The 26,422-nt window shown below is 40.7% G+C and overlaps 1 protein-coding gene across 1 annotated transcript; it reads left to right on the forward strand.

The window, feature by feature from the left end:
• Positions 1-909: 909 nt before the first annotated feature.
• On the forward strand, positions 910-25,489 carry PLPP7 (phospholipid phosphatase 7 (inactive)). The gene is made up of 2 exons (XM_033959970.1): positions 910-1,838; positions 22,725-25,489. The coding sequence occupies exons 1-2, from the start codon at positions 1,394-1,396 to the stop codon at positions 23,087-23,089; spliced, it is 810 nt and encodes a 269-aa protein (XP_033815861.1). The 5' UTR covers positions 910-1,393; the 3' UTR covers positions 23,090-25,489.
• Positions 25,490-26,422: the final 933 nt, after the last annotated feature.

A 26,422-nucleotide genomic window follows, 5' to 3' on the forward strand; every position in this document is an offset into this window, starting at 1 on the left:
AATCCATCCTCCCTTTTCTGGAACCATATGGTAACTCTAAGCAAAGGAATGCCTCAACTTTGTGGTTGTGGAGGCAGGGTGAGGAGGGAGAGAATAATTGGCTCCCTTGGTCCACCCTTAAGCCCCTTCCAAAATGTAATTCTAGCTATACCCTTGCCTTAGTTGCCTTTGTAGTCTTGTCTGATGGTTGGGCCAGCCCTGAATATGACAGAAGATCCAGTCAAATCCTTTAAAAGAGCACAGGTAAGCGCTATCACTCCTACCAACGTATCTGCATTTAATCCAGAAAACTTTGAATAGTTTAAACCTAGAAGACCAGAACTTCAGTTACTTTTTCAAACCATTAGCAGCTTCAGTTTAATTTATATGAAACAACTGAAAGATCACAAAGAGCTCAACCCTTTCCCACAATCCTTGTGAGCGTTAATCAGTACCTTTGTCGTTGCCCTGCTGTGAAAGCGAAGGATGTAGAAAGACCCTCGGAGCAGGACCCACAGGATATCAGGGTACTGTAGAGTAAGTGCAGGTCCTGTACTGGGTGAACTGCTGTGCGGAGATCCAGTTATGCCAATTTCTGAGTCAGAGGTGCTGAAAGAGGAGGAGTACAGGGATTCGATTAAAAGTAAACTAGTAGAAGTGAAGCAAAAGAAAGAGCTTCCCTGAACAGCTCTCGGTGGAGTAACCGTCGCTTTGTAATCTGGGTGTTCTGTGCACAGACAAAGACACACAAGAACCAGCATTGACAGATCCGCTCAACCTGATTTTCCTTCAACTTCCCGCAGCAGCGCCGGAATTTTATTGGCTCAGCTAGGGCACAATGGACCAATCACAAACGACCTCAGAGTTCTAAGGTCGTTTGTGATTGGTCCGTTGTGCTGCAGCTGAACCAATTAAAAAAAATTCAGCAATAGGAGGTCCAGAACCGTCACCCGCCCAAAATAGCCCATTTGCCTCAAAGTAGCCCAAAAACCTGCCACCCGCCCAAGCCTTTTATTTCCCGCCGAGAGGGCTTTAAAAAGTAACCCGATTGGGCGGGGAAAACCGCCAAATTAGAGATGTAATAGATCGTATTCATTTTCTGCCCTATGTATGAGACTACATATCACAGGGCCCTTTGCAACCGGGTTAGCATTTCAATAGCCCCAAGCAGAGTCAACCTTTTCCGTTCTGTGTGACTATTGGAGAATTACTCTTTTCCAGGACTTGATTGGCTGACAGTCTTGGCATTCGTTTCCCGGCGATCTTGGCTAGAGAGCGAAGTAAACAGCATGTGCATTCCTTTACTCTATATTTAACTGCTGCAGTCTGTCACAGGAGCAGCAAGCAGTACGGGAGAAAACTCTCTGCACTTTGAGAAAATTGCAAGATTCGTCTGTATAGAGGGGAGATCGCTATGCCATCTGCACCCCAAAGCCGGTCCAGGACCAGGGAAAGAAACAATGTCTTAAACAGACCCGAGTTCATGTCCTTAAATCAGCCCTTGCGGGGAAACCAGGAGAGCAAAGGCTCCAGCAGAAAGCCAAGCGGACAATGCACAGCTCCCAGCGAAAGCACCAAGGAGAGGCGACAGTCCCAGCAGCTGCCAGAGGAAGACTGCATACAGCTTAACCCATCACTGAAAGGCATTGCTTTCAGCTCTTTACTGGCCATTGATATCTGCATGTCAAAGAGACTGGGCGTCTGTGCTAGCAGTGCCTCCAGCTGGGGCAGTGCCCGCTCCATGGTCAAGCTCATCGGGGTGACTGGCCACGGCGTGCCTTGGATTGCGGGTACTCTCATCTGTTTGATAAGGAGCCGCTCCCTGGCAGGGCAAGAGGTACTGCTCAACCTCTTACTGGGTAAGTGCTTCTCAAATGCTAACTATCGTAAGACTCCAAGATCCCTGAGCTATTTCCATTGATATCTTATATCTGCACCGTGCACGCCATTATAAGTGTGCCATTATTGGTGCTGCTGTTATCTCTAATCCTGGCTTTCTAATATTTGGCAGCAGCAGGAAAATATGCAAAGTAAATGTTCCCAGTGTTGGGCTTCCCAGTTTAGTGCAAGGTTGAGCTTAATAACAGAGGTAAATTGAAAATCTTAAAAGTAATATGACGATGGGGGAGCCAGGGAACACACTGCCGATGGGAATATGATACCTTCTTGTCTTTTAAAGGGGGAGATGGTGAGACTAGCATTAAAGGGAGACAGAGTGACTCAGCTTGGAGAGAGACAGGGAGAATAACAACTTGTGACAGCCAGTTTGGGGCTGGTTACTAGAAATAAGCAGTTTTCTGTATGTCAACCTAAACCGAGTCAAGGAAAAGGGAATATATGAGGGGGTGCTGAAAAATTCTCAACCCAATGTTCTTTTGTAACTGGTACAGTGTTGTAGGATGTTATAAGAAATTTTTAAATAAATAAATAAACCAACCAACTAACTTCCTACATTCTGAGTATTATTTTGCCACTGTAGCTGAAAAGTGTTATCTTTTTTCGTTAGGTGCCAATTTGCAAACAAATGTATTTGTTTTTGACATTATTTCAGGTCATTGACTGAACCATATCCATGTCATTCTCTTCTTGGTTGGGCTGAGAAGTTTTCAGCACCCCCTCATACTCTCTGATCCTGACTGAGAACTTGTGGAGAGGATGGGTGAGTGCAGGAAAGACAAGGTACATAGAATGAAAGGGAAGAGTGAGATAAATGATTTGGGCCCAGACTTTCACCTGGGGACCTTGGACAGCAACAGGCATGATCCAACCAGTAAATAGGCCAGGAGGGTTAGGATCTTCACATTCCAGTCAAGCCTTGGGTCTTGAGAGGTATTTAGGGATATATGTGACCCAGGTCAATTTTGACATGAGGCTGATCCAGTTCATCTCCTATAGGCTTGTAGCTTACTTCCTTGCCCAGACACATGTAAACTATACATTCATAGATGTACTGGTGTAAAACCCAGGACTGCATCAGGTTGGCAGGTGGACATTATACTTGTGACTAAAATTAGGCTGGTAGGCCTAGAGGGGAATTAAGTGGAAACAGATATACCACACAGGCTAATGTTAAAAGAAGGACTTGCTGTCTCTTTTCACAGAGGAAGAGCACCTAAATGTTCTTTTTAATGGGTCAAGGTGTACAATTTCAGCATAATGTTTTTACCATGACTCTTCCATTCTAAGATGAAACAAGTTACAGCAGGCAAGATGAGTTACAAATAAAATAAGAGTCTTTAAGGAAAAGTACTTCTATTAGGACTTCCAGCATGATAAAGTTCCGTCACGTGCACTTTGCTCAACTGATCAACATTTACTAACTGTTCCATCTTTAAAGATAATAGGTACACATCACCATGACATCTTTTCTGTAGTCGCTCCAAAGGTATGGAACGCCTCCCAACTATACTTAGGGGAAGAAAAGAACATGGACCGTTTCAAAAGCAGCCTGAAATTTTTCCTATTTAAGGATGCTTATGATCTTTAAATTCCCTTTCCTGTCGTTTTTACCTTTTTTGTTCCTTTCCTTACAAAGATTGTATTTCTCCCCTTTCCCTTTTGTGTCAGTTAGTCAATGGTTTGGTTTTTATTGTGATCTTATGATGTCTATAATTTGTTTTTAAAATGTGCCCTTTTTAAAAAAATTATATTTCGCTTAGTAAATCAAGATAAGCGATTATATCAAATTTTAAAAAACTTGAACTTGAAAACATACAAGAAGGTTCTATCATTGGCATCTTTCAGCTCAACAGTGGGTTTCAAAGGAACATTTCTGGGACAGAGTTTGGAAAGTGAAACCAGTGGTAGGCCCTGGGTGAGAGGAGTGTGGCTTCTGCTCAGTGACTGGAGCAGGGGTGCTTCACCTATCTTTTTCTTTCCCTCTCCATTCCTAGCTCTGAAACCAGTACTGCTTTGACTTTGTCAGAGCTCAGACTATTGAAAGACACAGTGATCACAGGTCAGCCTGCTCATATGCACTTTCACAAGCTTGTTATTCCCTCCCCCTCCCCCACCCCCCTCCTTTTAATCTTCTGTTGCATGCAGAGGGACCATAAAACATCCACTGTCAGGCAAAATGAGTTAGACTGAAAGCAGAAAGCACCTATGGGGAATGGTCAAACTGTAAGCTTAGCATGCAGGAATACAGGCACATTTTAGTAACAATCGTTTAAAGAAAACTAAAGCAGCTTCTTGCAAAATACTGGTGTTTTCTATGTAACCTTTAGTTTTATACTTATAGTTTTTACGATTTCTTGCTATTGCTATGTTTGCCTGACACAGAGGGTCTCTTGGAGTATAAGGTTAGGTTAGTTTAGATTCTTTATTCTTGATATACCAGATAAAGCTAAAAGTGAACATGAAAATAAATTTGCCAAAGAGGCAAAAACTAATAGTAACAACTTTTTCAGGTACATAAGAAGCAGAAAACCTGTGAGGGAATCTGTGGGACTGTTGAATCATCAAGGAAGCACTGGAGGAGGATAAGGCCATAGCGGAGAGACTGAGTTCATCTTTTGTTTTAGTCTTTATGGAAAAAGATGTAAGAGATCTATCTGAACCAGAAATGGTTTTCAAGGGTGACAATGCAGAAAAAAATATTGCTGAATCTGGAAGACATACTGAGCCAAATCAATAAATTAAAAAGTGATAAATCACCTGAACTGGATGGTATGCATACCAGGAAACTGAAATAACTCAAGCATGAAATTGCTGATCTGTAGTTAGTGATCTATAAACTGTCACTAAAATCGTCTGTAGTATTTGAAGATTGGAGGGTGGCCAACGTTACACTGATTTTTAAAATTGGTTCCAGGGGTGATCTGCCTTCAATGCCGGACAAAATAGTTGAAACTATTATAAATAAAAAAAATACAATTACAGAACATGTAGACAAGCATGATTTAATGGGACAGAGTCAGCATGGCTTCAGCCAAGGTAGGTCTTGCCTCACCAATTTGCAGCATTTCTTTGAAAGACTGCATAAACATGGATAAAGGCGAGTTGGTTGATGTAGTGTATCTAGATTTTCAGAAAGCTTTTGACAGAGTTTCTCATGAGTGACTTCTGAGAAAATAAAAGAGTCATGGAATAGGAGGCAATGTTCTGTTGTGGATTTGGAACTTGTTATTGGAGAGAGTAGGGTTAAATGCTATTTTTCTCAATGGAGTAAATAGTGAAGTGCTGCAGGGATCTATACTGGAACCAGTGCTATTTAACATATTTATAAATGATCTGGAAGTTTGAACATCAAGTGAGGTAATTAAATTTGCAGATGACACAAAACTATTCAAAGCTGTCAAAAACACATGAGGACTGTGAAAATTTGCAGGAAGACCTTAGGAAATTGGAAGATTGGGCATCCAAATGGCAGATAAAATTTAACGTGGACAAATGGGAAGGATAATTCAAATCATAGTTGAGCTAACTTCCACCTTAGAAATCAGCACCCAAGAAAAAGAACTGGGTGTCATTGTAGACACTATGCTGAAATTTTATGTCCAGTATATGGCTGCGGAAAAAAAAGTAAACAGGATGCTAGGAATTATTAGGAAAGGGGTGGTAAATAATACTGATATTATTATAATGCTTCAGTATTGCTCCATGTTGCATCCTCATCTTGAGTATTGTGCATAGTTCTGGTTGCTGTGTCTCAACAAAGATATAGCAGAATTAGAAAAGGTTCAGGAAGAAGAGTGACCAAAATGATAAAGAGGATGGAACTTCTTTCATATGAGGAAAGACTAAAGAGTCTTCAAATTGGAAAAGAGATGGTTGAGGGGAGATATGATAGAGGTCTACAAAATCCTGAGTGGTGTAAAATGGATAAGAGTGAATCAATTTTTCACCCTTTCAAAAAGTACAAAAACCAGGAGACACAAAATGAAATTACATGGAAATACTTCTAAAACAAATAGGAGGAAATATTTTTTTTATTCAAATAATAGTTAAGCTCTGAAACTCACCAGAGGATGTGATTACAGCGGTTAGTGTAGCTGGGTTTAATAACTTTGGACAAGTTTTTGGAGGAAAGATTCATAGTCTGCTATTGATACAGACATGGGGGAAGACAATGCTTATCCTGGTGCAAAAGCATAGAATGTTGCTACTATTTGGGTTTCTGCCAGTTACTGTAACCTGGATTGGCCACTATTAGAAACAGGAAACTGGGAAAGATAGACCATTGGTGTGACCCAGTACTGTTTTGCAAATATATACTATATGAAGTCCTTGCTTTACACTACTGGTGGAGAGAAGGACCTTGTTAACATGATCAACAAGTTGGCTACAGATCAACTTCTCAGTCACTTTACAGAGGAAAAAAAGTTTAGAAACTGGCCTATAATTCAAAAGAGCCAGTGGGTCAAATACATCCTTTTTTAAGATTGGCCTATATCTGTCTGGAAATTAGAACATTGTTAATAATTTAAAGGGCCAAAGGGAGTAAGCCATGCTAGCAACTTTCACCCAGGGTGAAGGAGCTGGATCTAGTGAGCAGCCAATTTGGTTCAAATGAGGAAAGACAAAAAATGGAATTATGAGACTGAAAGAAGGTATGAACCACTATGTGGAGAGTGATGAGGAAAAAGCAAACGTGCTAAACAAATACTTTTGTTTGGTGTACACGGAAGAAAAAAAATGGAGAAGGGCTGCGATTGACTAGCAAAGTTACACCTGAGAATGGAGTAGATACCATGCTGTTCACTGAAGTGTTTATGAACAACTTGAAAAATTGAAGGTAGACAAAGCTATGGGACCAGATGGGATTCATCCAAGGATATTGAGGGAGCTCCAAGAGGTTCTGGCAGGTCCTCTTAAAAATTTGTTCAATACATCTTTAGAGACAGGAGAGGTTCCATGGGACTGGAGAAGAGCAGATGTGGTCCCTCTTCACAAAAGTGGTTGCGGATTGAAGCAGGAAAATACAGGCCGGTAAGCCTCACTTTGATTATTGGAAAAATAATGGAAATATTGCTGAAGGAAAGGATAGTGAAATTCTTAGAATCTAATGGATTACAAGATCCGAGGCAACATGGGTTTACTAAAGGTAAATCATGCCAAACTAATCTGATTCAATTCTTTGACTGGGTGACCAGAGAACTGGATCAAGGATGTGCACTAGATGTAATTTACTTAGATTTCAGCAAACCCTTTGACATGGTTCCTCATAGGAGGCTCTTAAATAAACTCCAAGGGCTGAAGTTAGGGTCCAAAGTGGTGAACTGGATTAGAAACTGGTAGATGGACAGACACCAGAGGGTGGTGGTTAATGGGATTCACTCGGAGGAGGGAAAGGTGAGTAGTGGAGTGCTTCAAGGGTCGGTGTTTGGACCGATTCTGTTCAATATGTTTGTAAGCGACATTGCTGAAGGGTTAAAAGATAAGCTTAGCCTTTTTGCAGATGATGCCAGGATTTGTAACAAAATAGACACCCTGGAGGGAGTGGAAAACATGAAAAATTATCTGCAAAAGTTAGAAGAATGGTCTAACATCTGGCAACTAAAATTCAATGCAAAGAAGTGCAGAGTGATACATTTGGGGGGTAGAAATCCGAGGGAACCATATGTGTTGGGAGGTGAGAAGCTGATAAGCACAGATGGATAGAGGGACCTTGGGGTGATTGTGTCTGAGGATCTAAAAGCATCTAAACAGTGTGATAAGGCAGTGGCTGTAGTCAGAAAGATGTTAAGCTGTATAGAAAGAGGAGTAACCAGCAGAAGAAAGGAGGTGTTGATGCCCTATATGTCATTGGTGAGGCCACACTTGGAGTACTGTGTTCAGTTTTGGAGGCTGTATCTGGAGAAGGATATAAAAAGACTTGAAGCGGTCCAGAGGAAAACAACAAAAATGGTAAGGGGTTTGAACCAAAACAAGTACGAGAAAAGACTGGAATACATAAATATATATACAGTGGAACCTTGGTTTACGAGCATAGTTTGTTCCAGAAGCATGCTCGTAAACCAAATTGCTCGTATATCAAAGCAAGTTTCCCCATGGGAAGTAAGGGAAACTGCTTTGATTGGTTCCACCTCCTCCCCCACCCCACCCCAACCCCCGAGGCTACCAGCGCTGCTCCATTCTCCCCCCCTTGAAGAATCCGACGCTGTTCCAAACCCCACCCCGCTATCCGGCTTCCCCCCCCCTGTGAACCGGCATCCTCCCCCCACTCGCGTTGCCCTCCCCTCCACCGTGATCCTACTCCCCCCCCCCCCCCGAGCATGTCAGTGACACTTCAAGTTTCAAGTTTAATATTCATTTGATGAATCGCTTATAACAATATCTAAGCGATGTACATTTTAAAAACCACAAGGATGTGGTAATACAATTAGAGTAACAAAAAATTAACAAAAAGTTTTAAACAAAAGACAAATAACATTGGACAAACAAGAAAGGTTGGGAAGGAAGGGAAAAGTTACAATTTTTATATTTAGAATTTAACATAAATGGGAAAATACAGTGGGTAGTAACGGGTTTTAATAGGAAAAAGAGAATATGGAAACCTGAAGTATTACTTTTCATGCATCAAAAGCATCTTGAAATAAGTATGTCTTTAAAATTTTCTTAAAAGAGACAAGGTCTGTTTCATTTTTAATAAAATTTGGAAGAGAGTTCCATAGTGTAGGGGCTTTCACGGAGAACATATCATTGCGTCGTGTTCCAATTATTCTAAGCGATGGAATAGAGAGCAGTTGTGATGAAGAGGATCTTAGGGAGCGAGATGGTCTGTAAGGGATAATCATTTTTGCTATAAATTGGGGTTCGTTGAAGCTCAGTGTTTTATATACCAAAAATAAAACTTTAAAAGTTATTCTATGAGTTATGGGGAGCCAGTGTGATTTGATAAGTAAAGGAGTGACATGGTCGAATTTTTTTGCATTGTGAATTAACTTGACTGATGTATTTTGGATGATTTGGAGACGTCTGTTTTCTTTTTGTGTTATGTTAATTAGAAGAGAATTACAGTAGTCCAGTTTAGAAATGATAAGAGAATGAACTAAGATATTGAGTGATTTAGAGTCTAAGAAAGTAGAAATGGATCGTAAAAGTCGTAATCTGTAAAAACATGTTTTAACTATTTCGCTAATATGGTTATGAAAAGAAAGATCGGTGTCAACTGTCACACCAAGAATTTTAAGTTTAGTGACCGTTTCTATAGGAGTGTTGTCAAAAGTAAATGGTATTTTTTGAAGTATGTCTCCTTTCCAAGTGAACAGCATTGTTTTTGTTTTTTGGGTGTTTAAAACCAATTTGTTATTGTTTAACCAGTCTTTTATTATTTCTAGTTTATCATTAATTGTTTTTATTTCTTCTGTGTTTTCTGGGTTGAGAGGATGCATGAGTTGGATGTCATCTGCGTATGAAAATGTTGTAAAGCCTAATGACTCCGAGATTGAGAGTGAAACCAGAAGGCTTTGAGCATGCGCAAATGCTCAAAGCCAGTCCAGCCCAGCCCAGACCAGAAGAGGGAGGATCTCCGACGCACCGCCCAGCCCAGGCCGCGCCAGAAGAGGGAGGATCTTTGGGCACCGGCATTGGTGCCAAGACAGGGTAAAGTTAGTGTAATTGACGTGCTCGGGGGGGGGATAAAGTAGGATCGCGATGGAGGGGGGGGGCAATGCGAGCGGGGGGGATGCCGGATCGCGGGGGGGGGGGGCGCTCATACAGTGAGGCAAGCTCGGTTTACGAGGCACCAAGTTTGCAAATGTTTTGCTTGTCTTGCAAAACACTCGCAAACTGGTGCACTCGTAAACCAAGGTACCACTGTACTCCGGAAGAGAGGAGGGACAGGGGAAATATGATACAGACGTTTAAATACTTAAAAGGTATTAATATAGAACCAAATATTTTCCAGAGAAGGGAAAATGTTAAAACTAGAGGGCATAAATTGGGGTTGGAGGGATGAAGACTTAAGAGTAATGTTAGGTAATTCTTTTTCAGGGAAAGGGTGGTGGATGTCTGGAATGTCCTCCCAAGGAAAGTGGTGGAGAGGAAAACAGTGACGGAATTCAAAAAAGCATGGGATAAACACAGAGGATCTCTAAATTTTACATCTCTGATATTCTCAAATGCAACCTAAATTCATCTTATCACTATCAGTTGTTGAATTCTCTTTCCAAACCATCTACTTCCAACTCTTCAGCAGCTTTTAGCGCTGAAGAATTTGCAAAGGGGTTTCATGAAAAATTACAGTTCTTTAAGACTCCCTGGTCCCAGTTCTTTCTTTGCCTGCTTTCTCTACAGGTGACAACCTACCTTGAAAACGGCACTCTCTCAAATGCTGCTAGTCTCAAATTCTCTCATTCTACAACTTCACAATCTGTAGTGCCAGTTGCATTACTTTCCTCTTTTAACCCTCAATCAGATACCTCTCTGAAAAAATTAATAACATACTTCAAATATACATCACCTCCAACTGATCCTGTGCCTGCATTGCTTTTATCACGTCTTATTGAAGAGTCTTCAACCATTACTATCAGTGGTCAACATTAATGTCTCCATGGGTGACTTTCCTTCAGAATGGAAAAATGCAGTAATCATTCCTCTATTGAAAACACATGGATCGGACTCAAACAATGTGTCTAACTACAGGCCAATTTCCAATCTGCCTTTTGTTTCCAAGATTGTGGAATAAGCAGTTGCGTTTCAACTATCAGATTTCCTAACAAAAACAAATGCATTACACCCTCGTCAGATGGGGTTTCATTCAAACCATTCTCCCGAACACATTCTCCTTGGATTGCTAAATCATACAAGACAGATACTGGACAGTGGTCGAGATGTTGTTTTGTTCTCCTTGGATATGTCAGCAGCCTTTGACCTGATGGACCATAAAATCTTGCTGCAACACATAGAAGATCTTCAAGTTACTGGTCTCGCTCTCCAGTGGTTTAAGTCTTATTTGACTGATCGTACTTATTCAGTCAACTATTCAAATACCTTTTCTCATCTGTACCCAATGAAATCAGGAGTACCAGAGGGTTCCATCTTAGGTCCACCATTGTTCAATATTTTTCTTGCACCACTCACTCTCATTTGCAGTCTCTAAGCTTTATATTTTACATTTATGCTGATGACATTCAGCTTATTTTGCCCTCAGATACACATTCTCACGTGTCCTATTCATTGATTTCTGCAAAGCTGGACACTATTGCAGACTGGCTAACGGCAAATAAGCTCAAGGTTAGTTCTCAAAAGACAGCAGTGTTGCTTTTCTCTTCAAAGAATTTACCTGAAAATACTTCACATTTCACTATGAAAGGAGTACCCTTACAATTCTCATCTAAGACCAAAATTCTGGGTGTAACAATAGCTAATATTCCACGTTTTCATTCACATATTTCTAAGTTGGTTTCCTCATCTTTCTTACACTTAGGAAACAGAAATCCGAGGTACAGCTACGCGATGGAAGGGCTGTTATTGAGTGAGAGTTCCCAAGAAAGGGACTTGGGGGTAATAGTGGGCATGGCAATGAAGCCGTCGGCACAGTGCGCAGCAGCTGCTAAGAAAGCAAATAGAATGCTAGGAATAATCAAGAAGGGTATTACAAGCAGAACGAAAGAAGTTATCCTGCCGTTGTATCGGGCGATGGTGCTCCCGCATCTGGAGTACTGCATCCAATATTGGTCGCCATACCTAAAGAAGGATATGGCAATACTCGAGAGGGTTCAAAAGAGAGCGATACGTTTGGTAAAAGGTATGGAAAACCTTTCATACGCTGAAAGATTAGAGAGACTGGGGCTTTTTTCGCTGGAGAAGCGGAGACTTAGAGGGGATATGTTAGAAACTTACAAGATCACAAAGGGCATAGAGAAAGTGGAGAGGGACAGATTCTTCAAACTTTCGACAACTACAAGAACGAGAGGACATTCGGAAAAATTAAAAGGGGACAGATTCAGAACCAATGCTAGGAAGTTCTTCTTCACCCAACGGGTGGTGGACACCTGGAATGTGCTTCCAGAGGGAGTGATAGGACAGGGTACGGTATTGGAGTTCAAGAAGGGATTGGACAATTTTCTGAAGAAAAAGGGGATTGAAGGGTATAGATAGAGGGCTACTATACAGGTCCTGGACCTGATGGGCCGTCACGTGAGCGGACTGCTGGGCATGATGGACCTCAGGTCTGACTCAGCAGAGGCATGGCTTATGTTATTATGTTCTCTGCCAAATTCAATCCATTCATTCATTTCTTCAACAAAGTTCACTCCGTATTCTAATACATTCTCTTGTTTTGAGCAAACTTGATTATTGCAATTTTGTTCTCATTGGACTCCCGAAATACCAATTACATTGACTACAATTAGTCCAGAATACTTCAGTGAGATTACTCCATCACTGTTCTAAGTTCGATCACATCTCACCGCTTCTAAGATCAGAACATATGCTTCCGGTGTCATATCGCATCCCCTTTAAATATAATATACATTCCTACTGGATTTTTTCGAGTGGTCTTCCCTCATTTTTATGTAGTCTTCTGGTCCCATATTTGCCTCAAAGAACCTTACGCTCCTCACAACAGCAGTTACATAGTAACATAGTAGATGACGGCAGATAAAGACCCGAATGGTCCATCCAGTCTGCCTAACCTGATTCAATTTAAATTTTTTAATTTTTTCTTCTTAGCTATTTCTGGGCAAGAATCCAAAGCTTTACCCTGTACTGTGCTTGGGTTCCAACTGCCAAAATCTCTGTTAAGACTTACTCTAGCCCAGTGGTCTCAAACTCAAACTCTTTGCAGGGCCACATTTTGGATTTGTCAGTACTTGGAGGGCCGCAGAAAAAAATAGTTAATGTCTTATTAAAGAAATGACAATTTTGCATGAGGTAAAACTCTTTATAGTTTATAAATCTTTCCTTTTGGCTAAGTTTTAATAATAATATTGTAATTTATAGCTAAAGAGATATGATCAAGAAACTGTTTTATTTTACTTTTGTGATTATGATAAACATACCGAGGGCCTCAATATAGTACCTGGCGGGCCGCATGTGGCTCCCGGGCCTCCAAAATTGAACACAATACTCCAAGTGGGGCCTTACCAATGACCTGTACAGGGGCATCAATACCTTCTTCCTTCTACTGACTATGCCTCTCTTTATACAGCCCAGCATCCTTCTGGCAGCAGCCACTGCCTTGTCACACTGGTTTTTCACCTTTAGATCTTCGGACACTATCACCCAAGGTCCCTCTCCCCGTCCGTGCATATCAGCTTCTCTCCTCCCAGCATATACGGTTCCTTCCTATTATTAATCCCCAAATGCATTACTCTGCATTTCTTTGCATTGAATTTTAGTTGCCAGGCATTAGACCATTCCTCTAACTTTTGCAGATCCTTTTTCATATTTTCCATTCCCTCTTCAGTGTCTACTCTGTTACAAATCTTGGTATCATCTGCAAAAAGGCACACTTTTCCTTCTATCCCTTCAGCAATGTCACTCACAAACATATTGAACAGGATTGGCCCCAGCACTGCTCCCTGAGGGACTCCACTACTCACCTTTCCTTCTTTCGAGCGACTTCCATTAACCACCACCCTCTGGCGTCTGTCCGACAGCCAGTTTCTGACCCAGTTCACCACTTTGGGTCCTAAATTCAGCCCTTCAAGTTTGTTCAACAGTCTCCTATGAGGAACTGTATCAAAGGCTTTGCTGAAATCCAAGTAAATTACAACTAGCATATGTCCTCGATCCAGCTCTCTGGTCACCCAATCAAAAAATTCAATCAGGTTCGTTTGGCACGATTTACCTTTTGTAAAGCCATGTTGCCTCGGATCCTGTAACCCATTAGATTCAAGGAAGTACACTATCCTTTCTTTCAGCAAAACTTCCATTATTTTTCCAACAACTGAAGTGAGGCTCACCGGCCTGTGGTTTCCTGCTTCATCCCTGTGACCACTTTTATGAATAGGGACCACATCCGCTCTCCTCCAATCCCCAGGAATCACTCCCGTCTCCAGAGATTTGTTGAACAAGTCTTTAATAGAACTCGCCAGAACCTCTCTGAGCTCCCTTAGTATCCTGGGATGGATCCCGTCTGGTCCCATCGCTTTGTCCACCTTCAGTTTTTCAAGTTGCTCATAAACACCCTCCTCCGTGAACGGCGCAGAATCTACTCCATTTTCTCGTGTAACTTTGCTAGACAATCTCGGTCCTTCTCCAGGATTTTCTTCTGTGAACACAGAACAGAAATATTTATTTAGCACATTCGCTTTGTCCTCATCACTTTCCACATATTGGTTCCCAGCATCTTTTAGCCTAGCAATTCCATTTTTCATCTTCCTCCTTTCATTAATATATCTGAAAAAATTTTTGTCTCCCTTTTTTACATTTTTAGCCATTTGTTCTTCCGCCAGTGCTTTCGCCAGACGTATCTCTCTCTTGGCTTCTTTCATTTTCACCCTGTAGACCTTTCTGCTCTCCTCTTCTTGTTTTTTTTTATATTTCACGAACGCCAACTCTTTCGCCTTTATTTTCTCAGCCACTAGGTTGGAGAACCATATCGGCTTCCTTTTTCTCTTGTTTGTATTGATTTTCGTCACATAAAGGTCCGTAGCCATTTTTATCGCTCCTTTCAGCTTAGACCACTGCCTTTCCACTTCTCTTATGTCCTCCCATCCTAACAGCTGTTAGTCATTCCCTCATTTAGACAACTTTTTCTGGATTTCCATAGGAATTCTTTATTCTGTGTTATGGCTCCTACTCTCTGGAATTCTTTGCCTTTTTATCTTCGTTCAGAGAAATCATTTGTAATCTTCAAAGCACAATTAAAAGCATACTACTTCTCTTTGGCCTTTAGCTCTTAACTTCTTCCTGATAGCTACTTTTCTTCTCTGTGGACAGATTTAAATTCTTTGTTCCCTCCCTTACCATATTATTCATCCCTTTCCCCAGCCTTTTTATTTTTATTGTAACCCCTGATTCCTCTTTCCCCATGTTCTCAATTGTTTTCTTTTACGTTTTGTCTTCTTTCTGTTCTTACCTTATTTAATTTTTTTATTATTATTATTATTTTAATTGTAAACCACTTAGATTTGCCTTCTGGTTTTATATTTGCAGTATATTAAATAAATTAAACTTGAACATTCATTTTCTAATTAAAGAACTGGACAGACTTTCATGGTCTGTGTCCCATATATGTTGATTCATAGAAATATGATAGCAAATAAAGGCCAAATGGACCATGTAGTCTGCCCATCTGCAGTAACCATTATCCATTTCTCTCTCTGAGAGACCCACGTGCCTATCCCAGGCACTCTTGAATTCACAGTCTCTGTTTCCATCACCTCTTCTTGGAGACTGTTCCACACATCCACCACCCTTTCCGTAAAAAAGCATTTCCTCAGATTACTCCAGAGCCTCCACGTGCCTATCCCAGGCCCTCTTGAATTCAGACAGTCTCTGTTTCCATCACCTCTTCTTGGAGACTGTTCCACACATCCACCACCCTTTCCGTAAAAAAGCATTTCCTCAGATTACTCCAGAGCCTCCACGTGCCTATCCCAGGTCCTCTTGAATTCAGACAGTCTCTGTTTCCATCACCTCTTCTTGGAGACTGTTCCACGCATCCACCACCCTTTCCGTAAAAAAGCATTTCCTCAGATTACTCCAGAGCCTCCACGTGCCTATCCCAGGCCCTCTTGAATTCAGACAGTCTCTGTTTCCATCACCTCTTCTTGGAGACTGTTCCATGCATCCACTACCCTTTCCATAAAAAAGCATTTCCTCAGATTACTCCAGAGCCAATCACCTCTTAACTTCATCCTATGCCCTCTCATTGCAGAGTTTCCTTTCAAATGAAAGAGGCTCGACTCATGCACATTTATATTATGTAGGTATTTAAACGACTCTATCATATCTCCCCTCTCCCGCCTTTCCTCCAAAGTATACAGATTAAGATCTTTAAGTCTGTCCCCATTCACCTTATCACGAAGACCACACACCATTTTAGTAGCCTTCCTCTGGACCGACTCCATCCTTTTTATATCTTTTTTGAAGGCTTGGCCTTCAGAATTGGTGTAGGATGGGCTGGGGAGGGCATCAATGGGAACTCCACTAACTTGGAACATGAGGACTGGCCAGACTTTATGGTAGGTATCCTGCAAACAATGGGATGGTTGGATAGGCTGGAGTGAGCTTGGATAGCAGCTCCAGCATTTGGAACCTATGATAGTACCGAGTGGATATAGCCCAGAAATATCAAAGAAAAGATATGTTATGTTGGCATTGTCATCTGGAAGTTGGGACGTTAGATAATTTACTATACTATTGTTCTTTGATGCTAAAATTCTGGAGATCGATTTGGGATCAGGTTAATAATTTATTAGAAAATCCAGTGGCACTGTTGTACGATACCATTTTATTTGGAACATTTATGAGGGCAAAAAATAAGCTTTTTGTTTATAATGACGGGAGTTGCCATGCAGCTTATTTTAAAGAATTGGAAAAATTGGGATAGATTAAATTATTCATTCTGGTGGGAATCCCTATGTTATATCTTTAAAATGGAAAAGTTTATGGCTATTCAGAAGGGTTATTATAAAAATTTATGGAAGTTTGAGAACCATTAACTAAATATTGTGAAGATTGATTTATTTTTATAAATTGGGGAAAACATGCACATCTGAGGAGGGGGATATGTTTATGCATTTGTTAAGAAATATAGAAGGGTTGATTACAAGTATTTTATGAGGTGTTTGTAAATTGAAAAGTGGGTGGGAGAAAATAAGTCTTGTCTTTATTCTATTAAGTATATTGTGCGATAATGATATTAATTTATGTAAATGTATCATCTTTTGTGCACAACTGAAGTTTTAAAAATGAATAAAGAATATATAAAAAAAGAAAAGAGACAAGTTAATTTAATCATGTATTTTTAATGAGTATAACTATTGGGCAGACAGGATGGACCTTTCTACCACCAACTGCATTGGCTCCCTTTCGAATCCAGAGTCCTATTCAAATTTGCCTGCTTCTGCTACAAAACAGTTTTTGGCCTATTACCTAGATACCTCAATCACCATTTCACTCTGAATCTCACCAACAAGAAATCCCGCAGAATCCAGCTGTTTGTCTTCCCATCCCTAAAATTATGTCATTTCAAAAGATTTCTCGACAAAATCTTTGCTTACCAGGCAGCCAAGCTGAACCCTTGGCTTGCCCAAATGATACTCGAGGCCCCCTCTTACCTTAGTTTCAGAAAACTTCTCAAAACGCACCTCTTCCGTAAACAGGTCTTATAATCCCCCTTGCCCCCCGTTTCTCCCCTTTCCTAAAACGCACCTTCTCCGCGAACAGGCCTTTTAATCCCCCTTGCCCCCTATTTTCTCCCCTTTCCCACACTACCCCGTTCCTTCGGCTCTCCCTCTTCCCCCCTCCCCCGATTTTATCTCTCTCTCGCTATCTCATACCTTACAACCCTTCCTTCTGTATTACCGTTACCTCTGCTTAATCTCTATCAAAGAGTCCCCCGCTTCATTGCCTGTAACTTTGTCAAAATTTTGTAAATCCGTGTGTCATCACGGACCTTAATTAATGGATGTGAACCGCCTAGAACTTTATGGGTATGGCGGTATACAAGAATAAAATTATTATTATTAATCTGCAATCATTCACTATGTTACTATGATGATAAGCTATGATGAGATATGGAATCTGATGAATATCAGTGGGCAGTAGCCCTGAGATGGTTTGCTCATTCAAACTCTATTGCCAAAGACTATTGTAAAGGAGGATAGAGAGATAATTGTATGTGTACTTGGGGGGGGAGGGGGTAGAATTACCAATACCCAGATCCAGCAGGAGATTTGTGAACAATTCTGTATTTCTTACCTTCTGCATTATGAGACCCGCAGCACTGATTTCAGTGAATAGGATCAGGCACTACAAATCCCACACTGCTTTGGAATGTAAATTCAAAACTAGGACTGGTCAAATGGTTTCCAGGCTGGAATAGATAACTTGACATTTCAGGGTGGGGGTGGGGAAGGTAGAGAGTGTGCAATTCTCTGTTGACAAGTTAGGCTAGGACTGCCTAGGTCAATCTGTATTGCTGATTCTGTACTTTCCCCCTTGGGAGCCTATTGTATTACAAATTACAGGCCTGGCCCTATGGTATTTATAGTATATTTCAGAGCAGTAGATAGACATGCTTTCATTACACAAGGTCTCAGCAGCTGAAGTTTCATAGCCAACCTTAGAATGCAATTGGAAATGTTAGGATGGATCTCCTGATTCTTACACTGGCAATGTCCTTTACCACAATTTTTATCTCTTTGTTCATGGAGAGTTTGTGAAGTACACATCACAACTTTGGGAAGATCACATAAATTTAAGAATGAGTCTAGTATTTCATGCCCTTTATGGCAGCATCTTCCTATCTCTGGTCCAGGGGCTCCAGGTTTCATTTTTTTAAATCTCTTTTACTGAATTTTTCAAAACATTAATTAATAAAATATAAATGAAACACCATCAACTGTTCAGCATTTATTTACAAAGCATCCCTCCCTCCTCCCCCCCAACCTGAGAGGTTAGGCTTTACCATCCCAAGATGTGTTCCACAAATTCTGCTAAGAAATCAACAGATCCAGCTCTCATGCAATTACCAAATGTTCATTAGCAGAAATTAATTCCATCTCCTAAAGATAACCATGGTATCTAGCCACTCAGAACTGTTCTTGAGCTGCAAGACAAATATCCTCCACCAGATTTTCACAGAATTATTCTCAATAATGACAGGCTACTCCAGAGTCCTGTTTTTGTTCTAACAGGACTGCCAGAACATCTGCAGACTGGAATTTCTTTTAAAATTTTAACTTATAATTTTCAACTATAACTTATTTATTTATTTTGCTGGGATTATTTATTCCTTCTTTTCTGGTTTTATCTCTTTTATTTTCTGCTTAATATTGATACATGTCTGATCTACTACTCCAATTTTGCATTGTAGCCATTATTTCATTCCTTGGATGCTTGTTGCTAATATTGTTTTCTATGGGGTTTCTTTCCTCTTTATAACTTATCTTTTTATGTGTTATTTTTTCCTAGGCATTTTAGCTTAGATTGTGAGCCCATTCGCGACAGAAAAGGTAGTTCTATGTGCCTAATGAATTACTTTTGTAAACCGCTTAATACTCATGTACAAGCAGTATATCAAATACAATACAAATGCAGTAGCTGTAGAATTCCATCATAATATAGTGCTGTAATAGGTTTTTAGGTTCAAAGTTAGTCAACAATCAACCTGCAAAATCCAACTGAAAAAAACAACCCCAGAGTGATGAGAGGCCTAGTTTCTTATGACCTCCCATCTCAAATAACATATTTATTCAAACCAATTCCACTTCCTCCCTTAAGGAACAAGAGATCCAAATCCTCTTTGACTGTTCCACGTTTCATTTTTAACAGTGGATCTGATATTCGAGTCTACAGACGTTCCAGACACAGTGTTAATAGGGCTTAACGTTATATTGGCACACAATGGTGTATTGAAGGGAAAAGACCACCTCCATGCAGGGTTCTCAGTATCTCTCCTGGCTCTTGACCAGCTGGATTGTGCTATAGGCCAGGCAAGTACATCACATAGGATTTTTAAACATAAGTGTGCATGTTATCCTATGAACTGTTGCATACGACACATTCACTAATTAAAAGCTCCTTGCAAAGGTATGGAAGAACAGGACACAAAGGAATCATCACTGCAGGAAAAAAATCACAGCTGTCAGAAGAGAAAAGGGGAAAAGGAAGGAAAAGCCTTATCAGATACTAGAGCAGGGCAGGAAAAGCACAGTGACTCAACAGCTGTTTCAGTAGTTAAAGATAGTTATCTGTTGCACTCTCAACTGGAATTAATGAAGAATAATTTTTGAATTAGGAATCTCAGGATATTACATTTCCCAGTGACTCATTATTTGTTTCTTCTTGAATTGTTGAAGAATATATCTGAAGGAAATTTTACAATCTCCTCAGGCTGAATTGTTAACAGTTAAAAATATATTTATACCACAAGAAATCTCAGTTTCCAAAGAGGAGGGCACAATTGGTCAAATTATTTCTGTTGATAATCAGTTTGGATATATCTCAATTGTTGGAAACATCCCAAGATTGAATTAATAAGAATGCCACCCCATTGATGAGATTTAATAATGAGTTAAAGAAAAATACTATCTCAAAATGATATTTTTCCAAGAAGAATGCTCTCTTTTGTGGTCAACAAATAAATATTTCCCCTTTTATCAAACTACACTAGAGGTTTTTAACATGGTCCAGCGAAGTAAGTGCTCTGATGCTCTTAGGACTTCTATGAGCATCGAAGCATTTACCTCGCCAGCTCATGCTAAAAACCTCTAGCGCAGCTTGATAAAAGGGGCCCTATATATTTACAAATGTGGCCAGACAAGTACAGCTTTATAGGAAGCCTTGGCCTCCCAAAGCCTTAGCTGTAGGAGTTATATTTTCATTCGATTCCCTTGTGTCATATCTATTATTTTTAAAAGTGATAAATTTTCACAGATTTCACTCATTTAGATAATTTTCTTTTGGATAAACCAGTTCTTCTGGAAAATGTTACTTCATAGAATTTTCTAAAGTTTCTGGAAAATAAGAGAACTTAGGGCTCCTTTTACAAAGGTGCGCTATGGGATTTACCGCACGCGCTAGCCAAAAATCTACCGCCTGCTCAAAAGAAGGCGGTAGCGGCTAGCATACACGGCATTTTAGCACGCGCTATTCCACGTATTAAGGCCCTAGCGCGCCTTTGTAAAAGGAGCCCTTAGATTAATTTTTTTATTGCCCCTTGTTCATTGGTATTTCCTTAGAATTATTCTGATGCTTAAGCTTGGCATTTGTGTGTGATCCCGAGATGTGGACTAAAACCCTCTTTTACAAAACCGTAGCGCGTTTTTTAGTGCAATAACAGTTCTGACGCTCATAGAATTCCGATGAACATCAGAACTGTTTCTGCTATGGCTGGCGCTAAAAAATGCGTTATGGTTTTGTAAAAGGGGGGGAAATAAATGATTTACTGTTTATTTCCTTTATTGTTTTTCATTAATGTATTGTCTTTTTTATTTTCTGGAATAATCTTCCTGTAAAATTTAATTTTGAAATAAGAAAAAGAAAAGCACAGCCTGACACAACAGTATATTAAACACCGGATCTGCAAGCCTGATGGCCATCATTCTATGGGTTCCTTTTACTAAGCTGCGTTAGGGCTTTAACGCGCGGAATAGGGCTTTAACGCGCTAGACCTTAACGCCAGCATTGAGCTGGTGTTAGTTCTAGTAGCGTAGCGCGTGGTAATTTCCTGCATGCGCTAAAAATGCTAGCGCACCTTAGTAAAAGGAGCCCTGTCTCCCATCAGGAAGGACCTATTCACCCCAGCATTGCTACGGCTCCTCCTCACTCATCCTCAGTTCCTGACTCCTAAGTTGACAGGATTTTAATGTATATGATAGAGGAAGTGAACATTCTGTGTCAGTCCAGAGTATAAAATATAGAACATAATGGCAGAGCAGCTAGAGAGTATAAGACCCAGTTTCATTTCTGGTGCTGTGTCACAGATCCAGACTAGGCTCTGGGTTCATGATGCAGGGGACGGCATCAGTCTGTTAGCAGAATGTGCTTCTGGAGGAATTGTCATTTAGTGTTTGAACAGCAGCTCCCTCCTACAGTGCAACTTGTACTATGTTTGTGCAGAGTGCACTGTAGGATGAGTAGTTGTTTAAGTAAGTGCAGGGTATACTGTGGGATATTGTAAAGTGGGGGGAGTCATTGTTCAGTTTTTCAATTTCTGACTTGAGAGAAACATCTCAAGCAATGGCAGTGAATACAGATCAGTAAATACATGTGCTTATCTGGATGAGCAGAACACAAAAGGCAAGAGAGATGTACACTAGAGAATGACACAGGGACAAATTTTTCCCTGTCCCCGCGGTAACTAATTTTCCCATCCCGTCACAGAGAGTTCTTTACCTGTCCTTGCCCCATTCCTGCTAGCGCTGTCCTCATCTGCACAAGTCTCAAACACTTTAAAATCATAAGTGTTCAAGGCTTGTGTGGTTAAGGCAGAGCTTACAGGAATGGGGCAGGGACAGTGACAAAACTCGCAGGGAAATTTACAGTTCCTGCGGGGATGGGGGCAAATTTGTCTCCATGTCATTCTCTAACGTGCAATCGGTGGTACTGTTTATTGATTTTAAAAGTCCCAACTAGGATCCCAGTTTCTGTAGACGCCAAGGAGATTTTCTTTAATGCCATTCATTAAGATGAAATCCATTTTACAGTGAGTCTTAGTTGTATGTTTGTCCCCTGAAGAAGACAATCCAGTTTGTCGAAATTGGGATTCCAGTTGGGACTTTTTTTTTTAATAAATTTTTATTTTGAAATAGAAATACAAGATAAAAGGTACAATACTCTGGGAACAAATACAACCATAAACCAAAAACCAAAACACACGATGAAAGAGTCTACTGCGTGGAGACAAATGGACCCAACAAGAAACCAGGCCAGTTGGGACTTTTTAAATCAATAAACAGTACCATTGGTTGATGTTCACATCTCTCTTGCCTTCTGTGTTCTGTTTATCACATTCTGAAGGCAAGATCTCTTCCTTCCTTTGTTTGGTTCTATACTTACCTGGATGAGAGCATGACTAATAAGGTGGGTACTTCTTTGGTTCTGAAGGATGGCCACTTGACACTTTTGATATTTTCTGCCATTCTTTCTGATTGATTACAATCTCTTTGCTCTTTTGGCAGCTCTGCTGTTGGATATTCTGACTGTGGCTGCTGTGCAGAAGTTGGTTAAGCGGAAGGGCCCTTTTGAAGTTACCCCTGGCCTGATGGATTACCTTATGATGGATATCTATGCCTTCCCTGCAGGCCATGCCAGCAGAGCCACTATGGTGTCCAGATTCTTCCTCAGTCATTTGGTTTTGGCTGTCCCACTCCGGATCCTGCTTGTCCTTTGGGCATTCTGTGTAGGATTATCCCGCATCATGCTTGGCCGGCATCATATCACTGATGTTTTGGGTGGCTTTCTCATTGGTTATGTGGTATTTGGCTTAGTGGACATGCTCTGGATGCCTTCCAACACATGTCAAATGCTAGTATCAATTTGGTGAATAAAACAGAACTTTGCCCTTAAGAACGAACCATGTATTGTCTGCACTGGAAGCCAATAGACATCCAAAATAATTATTTTTGTACAGTTTTGTTTTTGGAAGCAACAAAACTCAGCATCAGTTCCTTGGATTTTAAAGGACTTTGCTTCCTCTGCAACAGTTTAATTTGCTTGACTTCTAATTGGTTGCTTTTAATCCTTGAACAGAACTACTGGTACCTTAGAAAACTTCCAGAATATTTTAAACTCAAAATTGAATTGTGCTTATGTGTTGTATTCTTTGTGATATTTAGAAATTTTCCTTCACAATGTACATTTTGGCATTTACAGGAGCCCAGATCAGCTGACATTCATCTTGTTCTGCTCCTCATTTTCATCCGTCAGAATGCTTTGTGGCATCACGACTGTTGCTATGATAATGGCTGTGATGTCACAGAGTCAGGTGAAGGCTAGCAGCAGTAGGATATGCAGGTTAAGAGGCAGTTACCTTGGTTTTTTTGCAGCTGCCTTTATTAGAGAAAATCAGTTGCCCTTGAATAGGATGGCAGTGTTTTAGGGGAGGCTAATACACGAGGATTGTGTTTTTATCGAATCTGTAAACTTTGTCTTACTGTTTAATTACTGCCATGTTTGGTAGGATGGATGATAGTTATGCCTTTTTTTTATTTTTAAACACACCCCATTGCGTGAAAAGGCAGATTATAAAATGTTAAAATTAAATCAGTGCAGAAACTCCAAGCAGTAAGCAGTGTTTTCAGAGTATCAGAATATACTGTAATTTGTAGTATCAAATTGAACAGTATTAGAATATTTCAATCCCATTCTTAAATGCCAGGAATTGAAAGACAAGAGTGCAGTTAGAGGAGTACATACTGATCACAAGAAATGAGGAGCATAAGAGAACCACCAGGAATGACAGTGCTCCAGATTTCTCACTAAGCAAAATTAACCCAGAAGCAGAGGCAATATATTCTAGGATTAGTTTCTTCCCAAGAAAGAACCACAGTCCTCTAGGACCTATTTTAGCTTGCCCAGAGATTAAAGGTTTAGCTTCTCTCATTCTAGTCCATGAGAAAAGACCTTGAGAAATCAAACTTTATTGATTGCAAATCTGGATAACAGTTAAAAAAAACACAACAAAACACCACAGCTCATAGATTAGGCCTTCAGGCTCTGCTTTTTACCATACAGAGATGTCAAGTTTAGAAGTTCTGCTTGTAATTGGTTAGCACTCATTCCCATTTCACCTTCACCTATGCAATGCAGTATACAGGTAGTAGTTAATAGCAGAAAAAGGCCAGCTTGTCTTTCCAATCTGTTCAGTTCTTCCTGAATACATTGCTAAGGATACAAGGATGGTTTGAAAAGTTTGGTAAAAAAACACAACTATTTTTTTTAAAGTTTACAAAACCTATTTTTCCCACAGGATGGAAAAACTGGACACTTGCTGGACTAAGTGTACAGGCCAAGATGAAGACTATATTGAGAAATATAGCTTTCTTTTCTAATTATTTGTTTAAATTGTTTTGTTGGTTTTTTTTTAACCAAACTTTTCAAACCACCCTTGTATATTATCCCCATTGCCAGTCAGAGTCTGACCATATGTAAGAACCTCTGTCTAGGACAGAATTTGCTATGATCATTCTTAGTACATCACAATCTTGAATAGATGAACATACAAGATCCTCTGTTTAACAAACTCCTAGCATTCTTCCCTCCCCAGCTTTAACCACAAAGCTGTGTAATAATGTAAGGGCATGATATTCAAATTTACCCAGGCAGGAGAAGCTCCTGTCCTGTTAAATCCAACTAACTGGTCATCCGATAACAGTCAGTGGAAGTTAAGTGGTTAGTACCTCTGAATATTGCCTGTGACTGCCTAGGCCAGGGGTGTCCAACCTGCGGCCCGAGGGCCACATGTGGCCCTGTGAAGTATTTTGTGTGACCCGGTCGAGGGCGATGCAGTGTTTTCCTTTGCTGCCCCCGGGTGTTTACCATCTTGCCGGCTCCCTCCTCTCTTGCTGCAGCGTTTGCGCATTTATAAGGCCCCAGAAACATTTTTTTCAGCCAATGCGGCCCAGGGAAGCCAAAAGGTTGGACACCCCTGCTAGCACTACCAAGATAGTGCCAAGGGGGTTTCAGGGAGGAGCTGGAACTTAATCAGTTAGCAGTGATTTTCACTCCATTAGCGAAGTAAGCAGATAAAATTAAGACAGCAAAAAAGCTGTCCTACCTTTATCTGTGAAGTTATCAGGCACCAGTCTGATTTTGGGCCAATTAGGCCCTTAGGACCCTCAAACTGCATCCCAAAATGCAGTGGGAGGGGGAAGACCCATCATTCTGAGAATGCAGCCCTATAGGCAGGAGGGAGTGGGCTTTCCTCCTACTGATTTGTTATCCAATGGGGTGTGTGGGGGGGTATTGAGGGATGTTGGGGGTCCAGGGATGTCAGGGGAGGGGATATTGGGGGAAGGGGTATAGGGCTAGGCACCTTTTTATTTGATTAGTTTGCAGGTGTACTGGAGGGAATTGGTGCCTGGGAAGGAGGGAGGAAGAGAGGAATCTCCCTGGCAGTTCAGCTGATCCTGGTAGAGGGAATCCCCACCAGCTGAGCTGGAAGGGATCTCCAAAACTGGCTCAGCTGATGGGGATTCCCCTGCCATGATCAACTGATGGCAAGCCCTCAGTATACTGTTTTTTCTCCCCATCTTTGGGTGGTGGGAGGGGGTGTCGGTAATCACTGGAGGAGTAAGGGGGATCATGACTTGATCCCTCCATTAGTCATCCAATCAATTTGGGCAGCTTTGGGGCACTTAGACACAAATCAAACAGGTCTAATTGTCAACATCTAAGTTCTGTCTAGGTCAGATGTCTTGAAAAAGCTTATCGCTGCAGGACATCCAGGTCTAAGCCCACCGATATCCACCCATAACACACCTCCCAACACACCCCTTTGAGCTCTGGACACATAGTGGCCTAAAAGTGCTGCTGGAGGTCCAGAAAGTCCGTTTTGATTATCGGCACTTGGACTTCCTGGCTATTAGGACATCCAAGTGCCGATTTGGGCTGGTTTTTGGATGTTTCAAAGTTTTGATTTTGAGCCTCATAATATATAGAATCTCAAGATCCTTGAAATGATTTATATATTATCCATTGTACAATTCGCATTAGAGGGGCTAGTGATATGTGAGAAAACTATTATTATGCCAGTCTCCAACAATTATAGCTTATAGGATTGCAAATACTGTATCTAGATTTCTGATTAGAGGCCAACCAAAACTGCTTTATTCATTTTTGGCTGAAACCAAAGCTGCTGCCGAAACTGATGGTCTGG

Source organism: Geotrypetes seraphini, chromosome 10 (genome assembly GCF_902459505.1).
Source record: "Geotrypetes seraphini chromosome 10, aGeoSer1.1, whole genome shotgun sequence".
Classification (NCBI taxonomy): Eukaryota; Metazoa; Chordata; class Amphibia; order Gymnophiona; family Dermophiidae; genus Geotrypetes; species Geotrypetes seraphini.

What these genes read in the sequence shown, in the direction of transcription:
- PLPP7 (XM_033959970.1), top strand. Translation starts at nt 1,394, where the DNA reads ATGCCATCTGCACCCCAAAGCCGGTCCAGGACCAGGGAAAGAAACAAT. An exon ending in ACTGCTCAACCTCTTACTGG is followed by an intron (nt 1,839 to 22,724) that starts GTAAGTGCTTCT and finishes CTCTTTTGGCAG; the next exon opens with CTCTGCTGTTGGATATTCTG.